The sequence below is a fragment of the Elgaria multicarinata genome, chromosome 1 (assembly GCF_023053635.1).
Source record: "Elgaria multicarinata webbii isolate HBS135686 ecotype San Diego chromosome 1, rElgMul1.1.pri, whole genome shotgun sequence".
In the NCBI taxonomy this organism is placed as follows: Eukaryota; Metazoa; Chordata; class Lepidosauria; order Squamata; family Anguidae; genus Elgaria; species Elgaria multicarinata.
Window position 1 is genome coordinate 208372867 of NC_086171.1, and position 16241 is coordinate 208389107.

The following is a 16241-nucleotide window of genomic DNA, read 5'->3' on the forward strand; positions in this document are numbered from 1 at the left end:
CTCCAGTAAATATTTCTACCCTACTTAATATATAAATGCATGATAAATGTAGGTAACGCATCACAGGTACAGATGCAGCTGTTTCTCATTGGGAAGATCCTTCTTTCAGTTACTACAATAGCAGAAAGAAAATACATATTTTCTAAACTAATACTGAGCCTTTGTTGTTGGAAATTTGTGGAAGTTGCGCATGGAGATGAGTTTTGCTGATGGATTTTGAAGATATCTGCTATTTCATTGTAGCAACAGTGGTTGGTGGAGAATTGTCTACCTGAAGAATCCATATAGGTTATCCCCACCTCCCCTTAGATTGGTTGGGGATGGGGAGGCAACAGAATAGATGCAATTGCTCCCAGGCCACCACTTTGTTGTGGGCAGCTGTCAACAAGGTGAATCACACATGTTGGAGTAATGATAGACGAGCTGTGATAATTTACTTAGGTAGAAACAAAATTCCTTAGTGGGGCTGGGAACAATTATTCTGGCTTATTTTTTCCATTTTCCATTACCAATTCGGAAGAGAAATGAAAACAAATGATGCCATTGAAACGTTTTTACCAAAATCTTAATGATTAAGAAATCACAACTTTCAAGGTTTAGCCATTTTAAAATATTTCAATCCCATTACAAATTATATTTTCTTTTCCTGTCTCGATTTTGATACCAGATGAAGTGAACTCTTGTAGAAAGGATGTCTGCTATGTGACAGAATCATCTAGTGGTCCAGGGACAGAATAAGGAATCCAGGTGATATATTCTAGTTCTGCTATTTATGATCAAAACCGTGTATGTCACAAGTATTTCACCCATAACCTTTCTCCTTACAAATGTAACTAGTTTACTTTCTCTTTTGTTTAGGGCTGCAAACCTACACAAACTTACCTGGGATTAGATGCCATGGAATTCAGTGGGGTTTACTGCAGAGTAGACATGCATAGAATTATGCTGTTAAGCACTATGGCCTGGTTCAGACAACACACTAAACCATGCTGCTTAACCACAAAACGGTTAAGGGAATGCATTAACCATTTTGTGGTTAAGCAGCATGGTTTAGTGTATTGTCTGAACGAGGCCTATGTAGTTTCTATCTTAAATGTTATTATAGCAGATGTTACTTAAGCTTTGAGATGTCTATCAGTATTTATATTTTGATTTATTTGGTTTTTTAAAAAAACATTTCGCCTTAGAATTTTAGTAAAGCAAGAGTCTGAAATCCAGAATGAACCTTGTGATACATAATACACATGCCTCAACTATGCTTGTAAAATACCACCCTCCTAGGTGTCAATAACTATTTAAATTGGGAGATACATTTCAGAAACTAGAAAGAGTAAAAATGTATTATTAAAGTTACAAAAACATTTAAATTGAAAGAGACAAAGACCACTTTGCATAAAATATTTTATTGAGATTATGTAACGAAAGCTGCAAATTTCAACTGGCATTATTTGAAAAATGAGCATTGCATATTTTATACCTTTCCTCATACATTTATGCATACACCAACAGAACTGAGATAACTCCTTGTCTGAAAAGTTTCGAATAGCCTTAATATAAATATGATTAAAACACAAATATAAATTAGTATTTCTTCCTAAGAAGGTGTGGACTCGGAAGTCTAAATTTATAGTTGGTCAATCCTATAATCTACAACACTTTCATAAATCTGCAGTACTTGCCATTTGCTTTGTCCGCTTTCTATGGTAGGAGCTAATTTCAAGGGTTTTGCTGCTGTAATATCCAATATTCTGGGTGGAATGCAATGTTGCATGTCAGGACTTTCTCCTCTGACCTCGCAGTCCTCTCAAAATCTAATTTAGAAGGTCACCCAACCTTACAGAGCAGATTTTAAGGGTGGCTGGCTGCAAGAGGAGGGGGAATCACCACCTTCCTGGTTCCTCTGACAAATATAGTCAACTTAATAGGATTTCACCACCTTTACTTAAGAGCCAACCAAAAATGGCCAATGTATTTTGCAAAACCAGTTAATCCCTTCCTTTCCCCTTCAAAATTACATTTCAATAAATAGTAGTCATGGGGAAAACAGTAATTTGAGGGATTGGTTTTAGTTACCAAAATAATGCAAATGGCGTTTGCATTTCTCCAAATTGTAAAATTTCCTTTACTAAGATCCCACCTCTTCTTTTATATAAATTAAAGGCAATTCAAACATTAAAGCTGCAATACTATGCACATTTACATGGTAGTAAATTCCACTGAAGTTAATAGACTTACTTCTGAGTAGACATCCATAGGATTGTACTGTAAGAGGGGCACTTCATACCACTCCCATTGGGCTATAATCTCAAAACACACATAGGGCATCATGGTTTGGATACTGTCCCCATTTTTAAAAAAATCCAGTCGATATTAGTACGCTTGTACTTGACGTGTATGTAAGCTTTCAATAGCAAGGGAAATTATGATGTGGGCGTGCTTTCAAACAAACCTCAAATGCCTTCTGATTGCACCATGTCTCCTCCCTCTCCCTGACTTGGCCTTCAGATCACAGAGAAATACGCAATCCAAGGGTAATCCTTTAAATTGTCAGTATTTTGAAATCAGGTTCTTTGCCTACAGAATTCTTTAGTGATTCAGAAGGTGCCTTTAGGGTCTCTGTTTTTCAAACTGCATTTTAGGGATGCCTGGGTTCTTCAGAAATTTATCAGGAGTTCCTCAAAAGGTAGGTAATGGCAAACAAGCTTCCTTGAAATACAGTTCACTCATGTCTACTGATCTTCCCTTGAAATGAACAACTGCAGGGTAGCATTGGATGTTATGTAACTTCTAAGGGGTAGTCTCGGTTCATATAGCGAAACAAGTTACTTAAAATGAGTGTTCTCTCAGAAGTAATCTGGCAAGGGAATGCAAGCCACTGGTGAGCGGGGTCAGAGCCAAAAGTGGGTCAGATCACCTGTTCTCTCTCGCTCTTTCTGCCACCCCATTTTCTCTCTTGCTGTCTTTCAACCAGCCACTGGGCTGCTAGGGGAGTAAATATCACCAGGGGGTCCGAACTTTTGAAATTAGGCAAAGTGTTGCATGTTGCTCTCAGGTTGCCCACCCCTGCCATAGACCAGTGTTTCCCAATACATGCCAATGAAATAATTTAGACAACAACTCCCATCAACTCCAGCCAATATGGCCAATGGTCAGGAATGCTGGGAGAGTTTCTGCATTCTTGAAAAGGAGTGCAGAACCTCACAAGTATAGATTTTTTTTAAAAAAATAAAGTTATTTCTATTGTGCCACAACACTTGCTTGATTAAAACCTATTTCTAGATAGGAAAATATCCTGAAGACAGAAGGCATGAACTTTGTAATGATTTCCTACCTTGGTGTGATTTATCCCCAATTGTTAGGGCACCTGATATCACTTTACTTGGAAGGTAGCTTAGTGTGTGCCTGTTTTTCAGTTATAAAACCTTAGTGTCTCCCCACTTTTTTTTTACGGATGGTATACTTGATGGTATATTCCTAGGTATGTAATGTGTGTGTTTTTTCATTTCTCATTTTTTGTTCTGTTTTGTTTTTATTCACAATAAAAAGGGTGTAAACAAAAAATAAAAATAAAACCTTATTCTCCCCTGCTCCTCCTTCACTCCACTGGGAGATATCAGTGCCCAAACCAGCAGATCTTGTAGGGTTTTATGTGAGGGATCACATACACCTTGACAATTATTTGCAATGACAATGTTTGATAACCAGCACGTAGATCTTACCTTTCAACCTAAATGACATTTTGTGAGTTTCTGTGCTTGCCACTATTTTAAGATCTCACCCACTTGCGTTCTGGAGCATGTCATGTTGTATATCAGTATCTTAAAATATTATCCTAGCTATGACTTTTTTAAAAGAACAAAATTATTTGCAATCCTATGGAACAAAAGTCTTCATTTATGTATTGTATTAGATTAGATTAAGTATTCGCCTGTTATGTGTTTTAGAGCAGAGAGTTGAAATTCTTGCAGTTATATTCCTCAACTTCCAAAACTGTTATTTGTATATAATACCTTACTTTTCCATGTTTACCAAATTGAAGGATGTGTTATGCATGATGTCTTGTATAATATCCTAAATTGTAACTTGGGAGGTTGGAGGTATTTTGGGGTTCCTACAATTTATTGCTTACCTGGTCCCTCAAAGGGCAAAAGTTTGGATGGAATAGGATCCTTAGCACTGAGAGGTATCAAATAGAGGTCCTTGACATGTCTGTTGTTATTAGCTACAACACCAAATCGGCCGCGACTGCTAAAATAGGAGTAGAGAGAAATATAGGCAACTTCCTCCTCTTCTGTTGCAGGATGGAAACGGATCAAGCACAGTTCCTACAATATAAAGATAAAACATTGACCTACTGGTAATAAATAAAAGAGCAAATAAGGGCAATATGACATAAATGCACCATCTTTTAGGGGGGAATAATTACAGAATTATGGTGGCATAAGGGTTTTTGTGTTTTTGCATCACCATATCAAAAAATTCAAGGTGCTATAAAATTAGATCGTTGTCAATTTTTTACTTCATGATGAAGTAAAATCATGTAATACTTCATGGCTATTACATGGCTATAAAATCATTGATAATTCATTCTGAGCTGTAAATTTCAAAGTCACTAGCAGAAGCCTGTAGGAGTACAGAAAATGAGGAAAAAATGAGTGTATGATGGGACAACCAGTAGGGCAAGCAGTTATATTCTTCTGCGTGACTTAAGGTGCTGGCTGGCTGGGGAATGCTGGAAACATGCATAGGTTCATACTCATAAAGATTTGAATTTACATCTTATTGGCTGGGATCCAAAAAACTACTGGGGGGCAGTCAGTAGTAATTTTAACCTTTTACTTTGGAGTGAATCTGTATGCAATATTTCAAAATGCTTTTTAAAGCCTCCTCCACTTTTAAAGATACTGAGTGCAAAGTATAGCTTGCTGTACAAAAAACTAAAGCCCAATCTTCCCTCATCTCTTGGGCAAAGGAAATGGCTATATGGTTCATTGGATCCCATCCGTTATTATTATTTCAAACAAAGTACAAATTCCTCCATCATTACCAGACTTTTTCTTTAAATGAGTACCTTTGTCACAGAAGATTTAAGTTTGCCAATATAATCCCACACTGTCTTCGGGGAGATTCTTCCTCCGATATGAATTGTATCAGGTAAATCCTAAATGAGAAGCATTACGTGGTGTGAGGAGAGGGCACAAGGTGATGGCAAAGTATACTACAGTATAAATAGAATTATACTAACACAATGAAAATAAAAGCTACATTGTTATTTTACTATAGCCAATGTTGTTCATAATTCTATCCTCCCCCTTCACATCTTAACATTTAGCACAGTGGTTCTCAACCTTCCTAATGCCGCGACCCTTTAATACAGTTCCTCATGTTGTGGTGACCCCCAACCATAACATTATTTTTGTTCTTCTCTACATGATCCATTGTCATGGGATGGTTTGCTAATGAAAATAATACATAACAATAGCTTTCAAAATACAAAAGATGATACATGACATAGTTCAGTCAATACAGTTTCCTAAGACCATCGGAAATATGTGTTTTCCAATGGTCTTGGGCGACCCCTGTGAAAGGGTCGTTCGACCCCCAAAGGGGTCCCGACCCACAGGTTGAGAACTGCTGATTTAGCACAACACATCTTGCCTAGCTGAGCCTACAAACCACAGATGCTTAAACTTTTGGGTTGGTCAAATGCTATACATTCTGAATCTGGTATGTCTGTAACCATGCTGTATTTTCTACCTGGGAACTGGGAGTAACATCTTACTTTATAGAATATGGCTTTAATCTATATACAGGTTTGTTCTGACCCCACCACCTTCTGTTCCTCTTATGGAGAATAGGGTCTACAAAATCTTGGGAACAGAATTTGGCAGCTCAGAGAGGAATTACATCCCTCTCTTCAGAATGGGCTGTTGGTTGAAAGTCATCTTGCTCTGAAGCAAGATGACCTGTATTCAAGTAGAAACATTCAACCCCCCTTTGTATTAATTTAATTGCAGTTGCCTCCACTTAATAAGTACAAATATATTTTCCTGAACAGTAGTTTATTACAACTCAGTTCAAAATGAATTATGAAAACCTTATCTGGTTGATTTGTTTAGCTCTCAGGCTAATGTTTATACTTGAGTAACCTTGAATTATAATTGAAGTATTACATGGCTCAATCATTCCTTAAAGCATATTTTATAAGAAATATATCTTTAGTTATAGTCCCCACACAAAGCAAAGCACTTCAAAGTCCCACCTCACTGAGGTAATCAAAGGATCCAGAGACAGGATATGCTTTGGTGACAAACTTTGCTACACCCTGCATGTTGATGAAGCCTTTCCAAATAGTGTTGAGACGAGAAAGAAAGTGGGTAGTATCTCCATCTTGAGGGGAACGTATCTCTGACATACTGCAAAACAGAAAACCAAGGGAGAAAAACTGGGTCAGGTGGGAAACCTCCATTGCTCTACCCACAACTATCTCTCCATCCCCAAAATTTCCACTAAATTATGCACAATTAATTTACTGATCCACATATATAATTCCCATTACTCTTAAGAGTTGTTAGAATGGCTGCTTCTCTCTTACAAAAAGGAGATTATGTCAGGCATGAAAGGAGGCTGAAGATATAACCCTGTTTTGGGTGCAGAAAACAATTTTATTTTCAGTTTAATATGAATTAAAAATAAAACTGCCAAGAACATACTCCCTATACAAATCTATGGTGCAACCACACTTAAATTAGGATACTGTAGAGTTGGGAAAAGTGCAGATCTTGTAATACTACAACCCAGGGTCATCCTATGAAGCTGATTGGTGGAAGATCCAGAACAGATAAAGGGAAGCACTTCTTCACAAAGCATGTACTTTTTGTGAACCACCCAGAGACCTTCAGCTATTGGGAAGCATAGAAATGTAAATAAATAATGGAATTCAATTCCACAAGCTGTAGCGACGGCCACCAATTTGGATGGCTTTAAAAGCGGGTTGGACAACTTCATGTAGGATAAAGCTATCAATTACTACTAATCCTGATGGTTATATGCTACTTCTAGTATCAGAGGCAGTAAGCCTATGTACACCAGTTGCTAGGGAACTTGAGTGGGATTGTGCTGTTGCACACATGCCCTCCTTGTGGTTTTTCCATGGGCAGGTAGCTGGCCACTGTGTGAACAGAATGCTAGATTAGATGGGCCTTGGTCTGATCCAGCATGGTTTTTATTACGTTCTTAAACAACGGAAGTCAAGCTGTATAAAATAGGATCCTAGAGGGTTATGGATCTTCTCTCATACATACCTAACATTTAGTGATGGTGAAACTGCCAAGTATCTTGGGTCTGATGAAGATGACGGCTTTGTTAATATTGATTTTGGAGTTGGTAAAACAGATCGTGACATTTCTTGCTTACTTTCTCCTATAGTCACTTTATCAGGTGTAAGGAAATGGTGGATTGCAGAAGTCCCAGCAGAAGCAGAGGTTGACAAAGTGCTCATGGCTGTTCTGGGATCCTTTCCAGAGACTGTCACAGTGGTGATAACTCCACCGGCATAAGATGTGGGATAGAGAGAGCTCTCATTAGGTAGAGAAGATTCGGGATTAGTTTGTCCTTGTGTTAAAGGAACGTATGTTCTTTCTGAGCTTGGCTGAGGAAGTGCTTTGGTCGCACATTCAGCAACAGGTTCTGCAGCATTCTTTGAGTCTTCTTTTGCAGCCTCCGTATCATCTGTTGGTGCTGGGCTTTCGAATTTTGCTTTTATTTCTGGCTTTGGTTCTGCCTTTTTAGCAAATAATTTTGGTTTCTTTAAGGCTGGTTCATCATCAGATGCTGAAACCTGACCTATATGATAGACAAAATAATCATACATTACTCTGAGCCAGAGTGCTATATAGAATCTTGGAGACAGGGAAATCCACTGTCTGTAAAATCAGAATGCTAATGACAGGGCATTTTCTGTGGCAGGACCTAATTATGGAATTCCCTCCCAAGGCATTCCATAATTTGGGCTGGCAGGGAAACATTTTTATTCTGCCCAGCTTTTAATTTGAAATAGATGTTTAACTGTTCAGTTTTAATACTTGGTTTAATTCTGTTATTGTTTGTTTAGTGGTATTTTATTTTATTAACTGCATTGGGAGTCCTTTTTAAAGCTGCAAGACAGTACAGACATGTCTATGTAAATAAACAACGCACCTTGCATGCTTACTATGAGAAAAGCAAGACAGAAACCCTTTTGAAAATTTTATATAAATTATAATTAATAACAAAAGAAATCACTATTCTGTAGCAAAGAACATTATGCAACAAAAGCAAAGACTTTTGCATCCTTTTCAGAAAGGGAGCTTTGCAGTAAAATAAGATAACTTGCTTTTATAGATTCAATAACTAAGGAAATTATTAGATTTGTTGAAAATGTCTTCAGTTTGAAATGTGGGGATACCACTATGAATGAAATGAGTTACCTGAAAGCTTGCCCACTAATGTTTTTGAACTGGCCATTTTTACATCAAAGTCTCTGACCAGATTTAGGCTTGTATTCTGAGCAAAACTGATCTTACATATCACCGTTTAGATTTCTGCCCTATATTCCTACCACATGGGTATTCAAGCAGTGTTATTAATTCATGTGAATACCTGTACAGATTTTGCAGTTCAGGTCAAAAAGATGGGCTCGATGCTGATTTGTTGTGTCCTGTAACATACTGCTGAAAACATCCAGAATGGGAGCACTGTTTTTCTCAGGGGCTGCTCGATCTGACTCTTGTTGCTCCTAGAACACAATGATATGACTTCCTGGTTTTTCATTCATTTCAATTATATATTCAAATAACAGAATCCAGTGGGCTTGAACCAATTAAAAACAACACACCCACAACTTTTTTTAAAGCATTCATTATTACTAAAAATCTGGAACATGACCTAGCCTTGCAACAAGTACAGCCTGCTACAGAGAGGGATCGTCTTGTGTAACTTCCCCATGGGAACTTTGAGTTGAAGGAGGAAAGGGCTGAATGGGGGACATAGGAAGTGTTAGTGTGAATTAATTAATGTATATCATTTGTCCTTTTGAAAAGGAACCCTGCCCAAAGCAACATTTCAACTAATGGCCAAGATATTACTGTGTATTTGCCCTTCAGGATGAGGTTCCACTGGGCCATAAGGGAACCCTGCAAGACATGTTCAGCTGTTCTGATTGTGCCCTTTCTTTTTAACAGATATTTTTCTTATTTAGATGTTACTGCATTTTTCAATAATTTAAACCATGTCATGTTATATTACATGGCATGTTCCCCTGTAATAACAAGGACGAGCTTTTGGAGAATTATGCATGTAATTAGTTGTAAACCAGTACCTCAAGTGATTTATACTTACATCAGAGTCAGACACTGGTGGGGAATCTTCCATGTTAACATCTGGGATGGGATCTTGTTTTACAACCAATTTCTTATTTTCGAATGTTTTGCGTCTGGATGCCATTATCTATGAAAACCAAAGCATTATTTGTACATGCATACACAAAATCAATGGGTTTGTAATTTGTACAACCTCTGTAGCTATTTACCAAACCTGCTGTCATTACTACTATGTAAAAAGGCAACTTATTCACACAGTTCAATTTCCTACAAAGATTTATGGACACATTTTTGTATAGCAATAAGGTATTTCTATGTACCAATCAATTAACAAGATAACCTTTCAGCAATTCTTACATAGCACCACAGAATTGTATTACTTACTGCTTTGGCTGGTCTTTCTTTCCACATAGATAACTCTTTGGATAAAAGTTCTTCTGGCTTCATTCTTACTAATTTTGACAAAGGAAGATCTTCTCGAAGAACACGATGGAAAAGCCCCTGGAGAAAGAGGATTGATTTTAATATCAAAGTAATGGCCACCTACTTATGCAAATAGCAAAAAAGAGCATCTTCTATTTAGTAAATTGTGTCAAGCAGTTTATGAATTACTTCTAAAACATCTTAACTGTAAATAGAATGAAAAATTGTGACTATTACTAGATGAAAAAAATGTTCTTGAACAATTTGTTGATTTTGTATAGGAAAGAGACTAGAACAGGGCTAGGCAATCTGTTACCTTCCAGATGAATTGGACCACAAATCTCATAATCCCTGACCATTGGCCATGCTAGCTGGGGCATATGGGAGTTGTAATCAAAAATATGGAGTGCACCGGGTCACCTCCCCCTGTACTGTATAACATTACATGTATATGAAGCCTCTGGGTGAGGCAATTAGGGGTTTGGGTGTTAGCAGTATACTGATGATACTCAGCTCTACTTCTTCTTGTCATCAGAGTCAGCTGGGATGGTGAAGGTGCTGGACCAGTGCCTGGAGGCTGTAATGGGCTGGATGAGGGCTAATAAAATGAAGCTGAATCCTGATAAGACAGAAGCTCTGTGGATTGGTGGTTCCTGAGTCCAGGAATTGGGTAAGCAACCTGTTCTGGATGGGATTGCACTCCCTCTGAAGGAGCAGGTGCGTAGCTTGGAAGTACTCCTAGATCCATCCTTGTCACTGGAGGCCCAAGTGGCTGATCCACCAGCTACGGCCTTTCCTGGACAGGGATAACCTAGCCACAGCAGTGCACACATTGGTAACTTACCAATTAGACTACTGCAATGCACTCTATATGGGGCTGCCCTTGAAGACAACTCAGAACTTGTAGCTAGTGCAAAATGCAGCAGGTAGACCAGTACATCTTACAGATACCATATAATTGCACTAGCTGCCAATACGCTTCCAGTCAGAATTCAAGGTGTTGGTAACGTTTGAAGCCCTAAACGGCTTGGGACCTCAGTACTTGAGGGAACCCCTTCCCTATATATGCCTGCCCGACACTTGAGATCTGCTGGAGAAGCCCTCCTCAGCATCCCAACAACACAATACATATGCTATGGTGGGACATAGGAGAGGGCTTTCTCTGTTGGGGCACCCCGACTGTGGAATGCCCTCCCCTTAGAGGCCTGACTGGTGTTGGCTCTGGCTTCATTTCGGCGCCAAATTAAGACATGGCTTTTTAACAAAGCCTTTGATAGCTAAATTCACCAAGCCTGTACATAGTTTTAATTGGTTTTATCGTTTTTAAATTCTATACTAGTTTTAGCTTATTAATGGTTTAATTTTTTTTAGCTCTATATATTTATTTTATATTGTTTGTAGGATTTCACCAGTATTTATTTATTTTATTTATTTAGAATATTTATATACCGCTCCCCATTGAAAAATTTCGGAGCAGTGTACAAGGTAAAATGAAAATAAAAACAGAATAAAACCGTTAAAACAAAATTTTAAAAGAAGCAAAAATCAGAAATCCAAGGCTGCATGTTAAAGAAAGGCTTCTTGGAAGAAAGGTGTTTTCAGGAGGCGCCGAAAGGAGTACAAGGTCGGAGCCTGCCTGACTTCCAGAGGCAGGGAATTCCACAGGAGGGGCGCCACCACGCTGAAGGCTCTTCCCCTGGTGGATTTCAATCGGAGGATGAATCTGTATGCCACCCTGAGATCCTTGTGATATAGGGTGGGATACAAATGTTTTAATAAATAAATAGAGTGGAGTTTATGGAGCAGTGTGCTCTTGGCTCTTCCTCCCACTTTGAAATCGGCCCCAGAGGATGGGGGAGGGGGCATTTTGGAATTGAATGGGAGGAGGTGTGGAAATAGTCTCACACGGAGTTCCATAAAACCATCATAACTAATAGCCATTGCCCTATCATCCAAGAATTTGTCTAACCTATTTTGTTATTTTATTGTTTTACTCTGTACAGCACCATGTACGCTGATGGTGCTATATAAATTAATTAATAAATTAATTAATTAATAACCGCCACCCCAACCTTTTAAGCTATTTAAGCTAAGCTAGTGGGAAATGCTATATCCTGCAGCAGCAGATTAAAAAAAAACAACTTCACCTCGTGAGAAGTACTTTTAGTTTGTCTGGAATTTATTGCCAGTCAATTTCACTAGACGACATAGAGGTTCTACTATTGATAGAAAAAAAAACTTCTATCCACACAATGCATACGTTTGTAAACCTACCATGCTCCTCCTTAGTCTTTTTGCTAAACAAAAAAAAAGCTCAAAACGTTTTAGTTTCAGCTTTTCATGCTTCCAGAACAATATATATTAACCTATATTGAAGATGGAGTCAGATCAAAGTCAGATTCTAATCAAAATGGGCTGTTAAGAAGTTGTTCACTCATTTTTATACAAACAAACCTGATTTTTGGGGTCCTTGAGATTAAACATTATGCTGCGATATTTACTCTTATACCGATTGTCTGTAGCTTGGAATAAATTAAACATTTCCTTTTCAATATTCAGTGCAATCTTTCCCACTTCACTTTCTGTCATGACCAGATCATCGCTGTCATTTACTCTGCCAAAAGAGAGGGGGGGAAAGACTTGAATGAGAGTACTAATAAATAACTTAGGCATTAATCCTGTACCCATTTACCTGGGAGTCGGTTCCATTGAGCTCAATGGGCTTTACAATCAAGTAGATACATAGGACTGCACTGTTCATATATCTAAGCACAGCAATGAGATATCGGATTTTCTATGATTAGCGGTCTATTGAACGCAAAGAGAAATTTTCCTTCTCCGATTTTCATTACTACCCTCTCCATGACTGCCATATCTTCTGGCCCATTTGAAATTACCCTAACTGAAAATCATGTAATCAAAGAAGGGCCATAGCTCAGTGGCAGAGCACTGGCTTTGCATGCAGATGGTCCCAGAGTTCAACCCCTGGCATCTCCAGGTAGGGCTGGAAAAGGTCCTCTTTGAAACCACGGAGAGCTGCTGCTGCCAGCCTGTGTTGAATATACTGGGCTAGACAGACCCAGCATTTTCAGCACTAGGTCTGGGTCAGCATAAGGCAGCTTCCTATGTTCCTAACGAACTGTTTTCCTGCTTGAAGTGTTGAGGATAATTTGGAACAAGTGGCGATTGGCACTGTCAAAGCAGGAAGGTGCCAACAGAAATACACATGCCTACCTCTATATTGGGAATACAGCATTTCTGTGTTAAAATAAAAGTTTGAAGACAGAAATTTAAAATGGCCTTTAAATGACATTTAAAACCTTTAACGGAAACCTTTAACAAAAAATAGTATTCACTGAATAAAATAAATCTTTGTCTCAGTAGAAATATTCACAAATATTAACATGAAACTTATTTCATATACTTTATCTAAAATGTTGTGAAATGTTAATGACTCTATACTATTCATGTGGCAACATAAAAATTATCCTAAAATATATGGATGATTTTGCAGTGAACTAATCGTACCTTTTCCACAAAATCTCTTTAAGGGATCTCCGTATATTTTGACGAATTTGGGAGTTAGGTTGTGATTGACTGGCACTTGCAATTAATTTTGCTTGCGAAGCTGAGGAAGTTGTCGAAGAAGAAGCAGAAGACGCCATGGGCCTCTTATGTGCTCCAACCATGCTAGAAGAGGCAATTGGTCTTTTGGAAACTGAGGATGTACCATAAGACAGAGGTGAAGGCTTTGATGATGATACACTGCTTGATGTAGCTGGACCTGTTGAAAGTGAAGACTTCTTAGGTATTACCCCTTTGAAGCTTGCAGCAGAGTGTTTAATTGGATGCTTAGTTAGTGAAGTACTAGTAAATGCAGTGGGTTTCTTTTGAGGCAGATTTCTAGTTTGGGAAGACATCTGTTTCTCAATTGCAGAACTTGATACAATAATTTTCTTTGATGCTGCAGAAGATTCTGCTGGTTTGTCTTCATTCTTCCGCTCTTCTTTTTGTGCTGTTAAAAGAACAAAGCATAATGAAATGTGCTATCTAAATTATGATATTTTGGGCACAGGTAACAAAAATTTAACAACTGGCATGATTTAGACCCACTGATTTTGATGGGAGAGGAGGCAGAAAACAAGGATCTGCTGAGCCCTACTGAGATCTTCTTTGGGGCAAGTGGATTCTCACCATGTTTAGTAATAAGAAAGACAATAATTATACAGCAAAGGAGAGAACACACATACACACAAGAGCAAAACTATTTCATATCTGTATATTTTTTACACTTTGCAAAATAAAAATAGATCCATCTTCAAAGACTGCACACATGGATTAACATTAAAACACACACAAATATAAGGAAAGAAGACCATTATTAAAATTCAGTCTATTGAACTCTTTCATTTCTTACTCCTATTTCTTTTCCAAAGAGTTACAAGAATGTTTTAAACTGCCCCATAGTCCTGTTCTATTCCCAGACCCACAAGCTGATTTTGAGCAGGAACAAGGGAAAATACACACATTCTAAAATCAGCTTTCTCCAGCCTGATGCCTTCCAGATGTTTTGAATCTCAGCTCCCAACATTCATAACCATTGGCTATGCTGGCTGGGGCTGATGAGAGTTGAAGTTGAAAACATCTGGAGGGCACCAGCTTGGGGAACCTCTATCTATCCCACACATCTATTCCACTTGTATCAAATATGTCAAATTATCAGTGTTCTATAAATCAAATAAATAAATAAATATTGTGTTTCTCAGCAAGTATAATTTCAGCAGGAGCACTTCAGAAATTTGCCCATAAAAACATATGAAGAGTTTCATTGTAACATCCATCATTTTCATTGCTACCTGTACAAATGCCGAAGGGCTACAACCGCCCACAACTGCCCAGAATATTCATATCAAGCACACATGCAGCAAGAAACTTGTAGGATTATAACATGTTATGATCACAACAATTTCCTATAAATACACCCCGCCTCTTGGCAAGAGACCTTGAACTGTGATCATGAAGTTGCCAGGCTTAGTTTCTGCTTAAAGGGAAATTAAGGTGTATGGGGTACACATATACAATAGCTAAAATTTAGCAAAAAATAAGGAAATAACTCCATTAACAATGGAGGAAGGCTGGGACAACAGGTGGAATGAGGAACAGTATAAGACAATAATTGGGAAGGTTTGTGACCAAAGAAGTACAGTGTTGGAAATAGCATTGAATAGGAGCCAACGATAGGCAGACTGAAGAATGCAGTGTAAACTATTTCTTCTGTTTATGGAGTTTCCAGTAACTATTTGCCACACCCCAAGTACAGACTATCATTTTTATAGCTAAACATCTTATTTGCAAGGAATTTCTAAATACACATCTGAAACCTATTCATCATCAATATTTAAATATGATCTCTGAAGTAACATCGCATGAGAAATCTACTCTATTCCCACTCATTAGAAATCTTATAATTGTGGGTTTGTTGGTTTGTTTTTTCTTTTACACAAGGCCTTTTTACTCTCAAGCACAAGGTAGCATTATCCTTTTGTTAACCTCACAGGCTTAGCAAGGTGTCACTATCTTGAACAAACCATCTATGTGAGACAGACCCTACAACAAAACCAAATGACAGCTCTGTCCCCACAACTACTCTGGAAACACTATTACAAAACCTAATAATGTCACCCACAACATTAGGGATTCATTCACTTGCTCATCTTTCATTGTGATCTTTGCCCTATGCAGAATGGCACTGCTGACAGAAGAGCAAATGGCCCGTCACTTCAGAATAGAATAAATGGACACAAATCTGACATTAGAAATGGCCCTAATCATAAACCAGTGGGAGAAACACTTCAGCCTTCCAGGACACTGTCGCTGATCTTAAAATGGCCACGGTGGAGCCAAGAAACTTTAAAGGGCGATTAGTTCGAATCATCGACAAGTTCAATTCCATCACTAGAAGCTTGTATTGGGATAAAGTACTTTTAAAATCACACTACATGTTAACTGAATGTTATTAACAAGTGCACTGTGAATCACTACTGTTAATAACATGAGTGTCATATATGTAGGGTATGCATATCCATAATATGAAATGGGCTGTACGCCACAAAAGCATATGCAGAATAAATGTGCTAGTTTTTAAGGTGCCACTGGATTGTTTTGATGCAATAGACAAACAAGACTACCCTTTGGAAAATGTGAGAGACTGAAAAACATACAGAACTTTGCATTCAATATTAACCATACTCGGTGGGATCTGTGGTAAGTCCACTAAATCCAGTTGGTAATCTGTAATTTATGAGATAGTTGCAAGTGACATGCACTTACTGTTACAGTAGTGATTGGGCATCAGGAGGCACTGATATCTGCACTTGCAATTAGAATTAGAAGTGGCTAGTTAATAGGGAATTACACTTTTCAATAGTAACATTTAATTCTATTTCTGCCTTTAATAGT

The 16241-nt window shown here is 38.1% G+C and overlaps 1 protein-coding gene across 5 annotated transcripts in view; it reads right to left on the reverse strand.

Annotated features, from left to right (window-relative positions):
• Positions 1-16241, reverse strand: part of DIDO1 (death inducer-obliterator 1) — an 82362-nt gene that overhangs the window by 8308 nt on the left and 57813 nt on the right. For all 5 annotated transcript variants that reach the window (XM_063146981.1, XM_063146990.1, XM_063146963.1 and 2 more), the window contains 9 exons: positions 13311-13797; positions 12237-12396; positions 9744-9860; positions 9379-9486; positions 8641-8776; positions 7305-7845; positions 6263-6416; positions 5072-5161; positions 4130-4325 (listed from right to left, as the gene is read on the reverse strand). In XM_063146981.1, coding sequence (XP_063003051.1) covers positions 4130-4325; positions 5072-5161; positions 6263-6416; positions 7305-7845; positions 8641-8776; positions 9379-9486; positions 9744-9860; positions 12237-12396; positions 13311-13797 — 1989 coding nt within the window. The remainder of the gene's footprint in view (positions 1-4129; positions 4326-5071; positions 5162-6262; positions 6417-7304; positions 7846-8640; positions 8777-9378; positions 9487-9743; positions 9861-12236; positions 12397-13310; positions 13798-16241) is intronic.